This window comes from Saccoglossus kowalevskii, chromosome 20, assembly GCF_978046115.1.
Source record: "Saccoglossus kowalevskii chromosome 20, keSacKowa6.1, whole genome shotgun sequence".
In the NCBI taxonomy this organism is placed as follows: domain Eukaryota; kingdom Metazoa; phylum Hemichordata; class Enteropneusta; family Harrimaniidae; genus Saccoglossus; species Saccoglossus kowalevskii.
This window is the reverse complement of record NC_140660.1, coordinates 10,752,519-10,759,021: the sequence shown is the minus strand read 5'-3', so window position 1 is coordinate 10,759,021 and position 6,503 is coordinate 10,752,519. Positions and strand designations below refer to the sequence as shown.

Below are 6,503 nucleotides of genomic sequence, written 5' to 3'. Positions count from 1 at the left end.
CCGACAGCTCTATTCAGGTACTGAACATTTGCGAGAAACTTGCATGAAAAACATGTATGTATTCTATAAACAGCGTCTTGGTGTGTTTATATTAGTGTGTTTATAAATAAATAAATAAATAAATAAATAAATAAATAAATAAATAAATAAATAAATAAATAATCACTTCCTAAATTTTGTTTCACATTTAAGACTTTAACCAAGGCTAAGACTGTTAGAACATATGGTACTCAAATATCTTACAAGCAGCCTAATAAGAGAAGTGTGCGTGTACAAGTAAGGCCCTTTGGATCAAATAAAGGTATGTATTGTATGTGGGGAGGCTAGGAGAATATTTTATGTTGAAAATATTTTTTTCTCGTATCTTGACAATGAATATTTTTTTTTTCTCTTACCCTCAGATTTTTTTTTTAAAAGGTTCTCCATCACACTGCCAGGTTTTCAGATGGGACAATTACATTTGGTATTGTATTTGAACTTGACTGTGTTATTTGCATTACAGTTTGCCAGACAGAGATGTTGCATCCTCCAGAAAGAAGAAGCGTTCAAGTACAATGTGATCTCCTGAAACCAAACCAAACAATACAAGTACAAGAACCACCCCCAGACAATGAACTTGACACAACTTGGTCAAGTTTAGAGTCCAATGCAACAACTGATTCTGATGAGACATATGAACAGTCAGAATGTGAATCACAAGCTTCATGTTCGAGTGCTGATGATTGGTAAGTTTTAATAAAATTATAAAATATAAATGGGAAAATTTGTGAATGAAAGTAGGTAAACATGGTGAGCATTGAGTAGCTTCACATCACACGGTTTATGGTAAAAATAAAATGTGTTATACAATAAATATAGTTTAGTTTATTTCTCTTAATTATAGGTGTATGCAGAAAAATAGATTCTTTGTTGTTGGGGAAGCTCAACTCATGAATCTATTCCACACATGTACCAGATGCTCTTCACCTACATTAGGTGAAATCACACACATATGTGGCACAATGGTAAGAGTGGAGCAGAATTGTGTTTTTTGTGGACTAAGCACAAAATGGAACAGCCAATCCATGATAGGTTCCATTCCAAGTGGAAATCTTAGACTTTCTTGTGGAATTTTGTTAGCTGGGGCATTAGCATCAAAAACTTTACGTGTCCTACAGTTTATGAATATGCCAAGTATTTCAACGGATACTTTCATGAAACATCAAAGGTACTACCTCCAACCAGCAGTAATGGAAGTATGGGGAAACATGCGTGGAAAGTACATTGATGATGCACTTCAAAATGGAAGGTCACTTTGCATAGGTGGAGATGGGAGGTGTGACACCCCTGGCCATAGTGCTAAATTTGGCTCATATTCAGTCATGGACCTTGATAATGGTACTATGATTGACATACAGCTTGTGCAGGTATTTATACATTTTACTTACCAAGTACCTCGTTTTATGTAAACACCAATCTAGTAACAATTTATAATTAAATTGAATCTATTGTTTATATTCAGAGTAACGAGGTGAAAAGTAGCTGCCACATGGAGAAGGAAGGTTTGGCAAGGAGTGTGGCATATTTACAGGGTCAAGGTATTAATATCTACAAAATAGTCACAGACCGTCATGTTCAAATAATTAAATGGGTCAGAGAGAACATGACAGATACTCAACACTGTGTGGATGTGTGGCATGTTGCTAAAGGTAAGCAGTTTTCTCCCCCCACAATCTTTGAGAGCAGCTGTTTTATCATGCTTAAACATTTTTCCATTGTTCTATTGGTATGCAAATGATCCACTGTTATCCGTGGTCTATTGATATCAAAAATTGATGGGTACTAGGGTAGAACAGATTATTTTAGATGAAATTGTTAATCCTTGTAGGATATTTTCAATTTATTTTAGTCAAATACAGCATCAGTGATATTGATAATATTCAATATTCAGAGCAATTTAAGTGCAATTTTATAACATGACCAGCAAATTACCTTGCAACAGTTCAACTATAATCATGACTGAAAACACAGAATACTGATGATAGGATTTATTCCTTAAGGTCTACAGAAAAAAATGCTAGCTCTTTCTAAAGAGAAAGAGTGTGGTATATTACAAGACTGGATCAAAAGTGTCACCAATCATCTTTATTGGACTGCTGCCTCAACACCTGATGGAAATGGTGATTTGATGATGGACAAATGGACATCTGTTGGAAACCACATCCAAAATATTCATGAGGGGCATGGAACTTTCTTTCCTAGATGTGAACATGAGGATTTAACAAGACAAGAGAGAAGAAAGCGATGGTTAAAACCAGGTATTTCTCTCTTATTCACATTTTAACACACTTTGACTAGGATGGTATATGTATGCTGTTATTATAATGCCTAAATATTATATATATATTTCCAGGAACTAAACCCTTAGAGAAATTGATAACGCTCCTCAATTCTCGACAAATGAAGAAAGATATACCTAAGTTGTCAACAATACAACAGACTTCAGAACTGGAAGGATACCATTCTGTGGTGAATCAGTTTGCCCCAAAGATGCATGGGTTCTCATACAATGGAATGATGTGCAGGTAACTGCGTACTTGTATTAATCAACATTGAAAATAAACAAGTAACTTTGCGGTCAAAAGAGCTTAGTTGTAATATACTGTGAGTTGGAAACGTAGGCTGGAGTGATGTTGATAAAGATTGGCACCATAAAAGAAACTTGTCATTGTATTATTTCACAATGTGTACCCCCCAAAAAACTACCTTCCAACTGGTACAGTTGAATAATAGCAGCAAAATATATTAACATTGAAATGACGACCTGAAATTCAACATTTTTGAAAAAACATTGGCCCTGGTAGTTCTGGCTAACAAATTAGTAGATTAAATTAGTACAAATATAAGTTTTATCACATTAAATTCTACAATCAAACAGAGAACAACATATTGTTTACAAATCAACAGGTTTGGAGACGTGTGTAATACACAAGTTCTCATTACTGTCTTTGACTTTAATTATTTACTGACAGGTCTTATCCCTGTGATAGAGCCTTCTAACTTCAAAAGTTAGCAATCACAATTGATGTAGTATGTAACAAGTATTCTAACACTCAGAATTTGTAATTCTATTAAGTCCTTAGTGGTAAAATACAGTATATCATAATGCATGGTTGTTTTATTTATAGGCTTGTCTTGGCAGCAATGCATTATAATGAAAATGGTGGGCGACATGCTGCTGTTACTAAGCAGGGAAATCCTTGCTATAAAATAACTTATCCAAAATTTAAAAAAGGCAGTTACACAGTGCGTCAAGTAAAGACAGAACCTACCTACAGTAAGTACCGGTATAAAATGTTCTACATGCATGTATACTAGCAGCTTTATATATTTGCATGACTGAAGCCACTTAAAATCACAACCACAGCTCAGTTTTTCAACAAATAAAACAATAACAATAATTAAAAAAATAAAATATTCTTTATTACAGATTATGTACAAAATGTGACAACTAATGTCACTGCAAGAGTGGTAAAATGTACCATGTCACAGGCAAAAGGTGATGTGTTGAACAAAGTACCTCCTGCACTCTGCAGTGAGTTCAAAAGACCGAATAAAGAAGTGGCAGTTTCTGACTTTCAGTCGAGGTTTTTTAATCAACATAATTAAATCCCTGATAAACTCCATTCTGTGAAGGATATGTTTCTCTGATAAGATGAACTGCACATGATGGGAGTGGAACTCTGACATCTTTGCCTAAATATCCCCAGCACCATCGGACAAGTTGCCTGTAGGCAACATACCTGTATCTCCTGCAAGGAAAATAAATTGAATGTACAAATTCTGTCTACTGCACACAGTTTATTCCAACCTAATAAAATGCCTATACTTCTATTGGACATGAGAGAATACTGTTAGTACACAATTACAAATGTAATGTAGTTGGTATGGCCCTCAACAATATTACTGAGGTTCTGGTTGTACATATTTATGTGTCAACCATTTTCAGTTCACAAAGTTCAGAAATTTCTAGCAAAACATAATTGTAATTGGTCTGACATTCATTAACATTTATGCACATCTACCATAATACATTTTCAGTGTAACAAAAACCATGATATATTTTGTCCTAATAAAATTGTGTTCATACCAGACCAGTATGTGCGACTTTTAATACTTACTCAGAGGATTCTGGAATAGTTCCATGGTACTGTCTATATACATGATAAGCTGTTAGCAATACATACTTGTCCAGACACACTGGCTTAAATCCAGGATGTTCTGTGATGCATGCTGTATTTGGAACTTCATCACAGACAGCTTTCACCTGCATTATTTCATAACAGCATCTACATTCCTCAGCAGAGGGCATGACATGACATCTGTTACACTGACACCTAAATTATATAAACAACATATACTTGAAGCAGGTATCTCAGCAAAAATGAAATTTACTATCTTGTTATTTACCTCCTAAATACAGTATAATTATTTGTGAGAACAAATTATTACCATATCAGAACTATCAAAGGTAAGTTGTCAAAATCTTAAAATTGATTTATTTTGCATATTTTCAAAATCATTTATTCCTGACACTTGAAAATACGGTCTTCACCTTAATATTCATTAGGCATTACCTCTACGATATAGCACCACCCCACCCCAAGTCTCAAATAAAAAAACAAAAACATCACAGCAACTTATTGGGAATAAGTTTTTTAAGCCTCCTCCCAAATGCTAACATTCTGGCCCCTTACAATTTAATTGTATGTGTTGTGGTTGTCATGATCTGTCTAATAATATAATGCTGGATGTCCAATATACAAGATAATTTCAATTTGGCTAATTAGTAAATGTCTTGCTTAAATTCGACTTTATAATTTATAATTACATCACAGTTGGGGATAGAGGGACTGTGATTACATGCATCACAAATATAAGCTCCTATGCATACAATTTAATCATAAATTGTAATTAACTACTAAGGCAATAATATGAAGCTTAAATGGTAGCTGTTGTTTCACCGATCGTATTGTACTGACTTGCAAATATAATGTCAACAGATACAGAAAATGAAATTAAACTTAGTGGGCTATGCATGTCTGAGTTCCGTGATTGAACGTAATCAGAACATTTCGTTCTGGGACTTAAACTACTCCGAAATACAGGTTAATAATTATTCAAAATATGCGGAACTCCGGAAGTTAATGTTATCAAAACCAGCTGATTCGACCACTTACCACTCGGTAGTATTCAGGCGATCGCCCAAAGCATCACCGACATCGTTTTCTTCAGCAGAATCACTGTGACTGTCGTCGTTAAATTCGGGCTCAAATTGGTAGGGCCGTATACCTCCGTCAACCGATGAACCCTCGACATCGAAGTCAGAAGACTCGTAATTCAACTCAAGCTCGCAATCACGGCTTTGCGACGACGCATCACTTGGAGTTGACGAACTTTCAGCACTATGAGTTGGCGACGCCATTATTCCTTAGGGTTATGTTTGGGTCACACTTGTGACGTCACAGATTTGACGCCCATAAATGACGCGGAGTTCCTGACAGACAAATGAGCATCGACACACCGGTAAAAATGCTAACATTGATCGCCCATAACAAAGCTCATGGTGCGTGAATTTTGATGAAATTGTTGGTATTGTCACCAATTTATTTATTGAAATATAATATCTTTGACGAATTTATCGTTCAGTGTACACTTTAATATGAACAGAATTGAGTGTAAAACTAATAAGGTCTGCGCAATGTAACAGACCATCTATGTACCAAGTTTTATTGAAATGTGATTACAATAAAACATTTATGAATTATTATGCTAATTTGAGAATTAATATGAACAGATTTTAACCCAAAATTAATCAGGTCTGTCTATTGTCCTAGAGCATTTATGTACCAAGTTTTATTAGTCCCCGTTGGACGAAGTCCGAAAACGGGGACTTATAATTTGGTCTCCGTCCGTCCGTGTGTCCGTGCATCTGTGCGTCCGTCCGGAGTCATATCACAATATCACATATCACATTTATTTCACAATTGGATCAAAGATGGCCGACTGGAAGCCATCTTGTTTTTTGAAAATGTAATATTTTGGACATGCTTTGTCAGTTTTCATTCAAATTTAGTACATAGATCATACATGTTAGGATACATGTCCCCGACCGTCCGTGAATTCCTGAGTCTGTCCGTCCGTCCGACTGTCCGTGCGTCAGTCTGTCCGTCATACTTTATTTTCGCTGGAATAAATTTTCACTGAAAAGGCTTTTTGTATGGAATTTTTTTTCACTGATTTTTGATCAGTTTAATGTGAAATATAGGGAAAAAAGTATATTCGCTGGATTTTATTTTCACGGAATCATCCCTCCAGCGAAAATAAATTCCAAGCGAAAATAAAGTAGTCTACAGTATACTATTTAATGCTTCACATTTATTCTCAAACATACTGGGGTTAGTAAGGCCATGGCAATTATCAATCCTAAATGAGCATTTTATATTTAGAAAATGTAGAAAACT

The 6,503-nt window shown here is 35.1% G+C and overlaps 2 protein-coding genes across 2 annotated transcripts; one reads left to right on the top strand and one right to left on the bottom strand.

The window, feature by feature from the left end:
• The first annotated feature begins 161 nt into the window (after positions 1–161).
• LOC146729993 (uncharacterized) lies at positions 162–4,133 on the top strand. The gene is made up of 8 exons (XM_085494235.1): positions 162–301; positions 503–725; positions 884–1,406; positions 1,502–1,688; positions 2,040–2,297; positions 2,393–2,564; positions 3,168–3,316; positions 3,470–4,133. The coding sequence occupies exons 2-8, from the start codon at positions 517–519 to the stop codon at positions 3,646–3,648; spliced, it is 1,677 nt and encodes a 558-aa protein (XP_085350361.1). The 5' UTR covers positions 162–301; positions 503–516; the 3' UTR covers positions 3,649–4,133.
• Positions 3,441–5,554, bottom strand: LOC146729992 (uncharacterized). The gene is made up of 3 exons (XM_085494236.1): positions 5,220–5,554; positions 4,161–4,376; positions 3,441–3,791 (listed from the first exon to the last, which is right to left on the bottom strand). Exons 1-3 carry the CDS (start codon positions 5,462–5,464, stop codon positions 3,632–3,634), a joined length of 621 nt encoding a protein of 206 aa, XP_085350362.1. The 5' UTR covers positions 5,465–5,554; the 3' UTR covers positions 3,441–3,631.
• Between the last annotated feature and the right edge of the window lie 949 nt (positions 5,555–6,503).

Coding starts and splice junctions, on each gene's coding strand:
- LOC146729992 (XM_085494236.1), bottom strand. CDS start 5,464: ATGGCGTCGCCAACTCATAGTGCTGAAAGTTCGTCAACTCCAAGTGAT. Junction 4,377..5,219: donor CGCCTGAATACTACCGAGTG/GTAAGTGGTCGA, acceptor TATATAATTTAG/GTGTCAGTGTAACAGATGTC. Junction 3,792..4,160: donor ACTATTCCAGAATCCTCTGA/GTAAGTATTAAA, acceptor TTTTCCTTGCAG/GAGATACAGGTATGTTGCCT.
- LOC146729993 (XM_085494235.1), top strand. CDS start 517: ATGTTGCATCCTCCAGAAAGAAGAAGCGTTCAAGTACAATGTGATCTC. Junction 2,298..2,392: donor AAAGCGATGGTTAAAACCAG/GTATTTCTCTCT, acceptor ATATATTTCCAG/GAACTAAACCCTTAGAGAAA. Junction 2,565..3,167: donor TACAATGGAATGATGTGCAG/GTAACTGCGTAC, acceptor TTTTATTTATAG/GCTTGTCTTGGCAGCAATGC.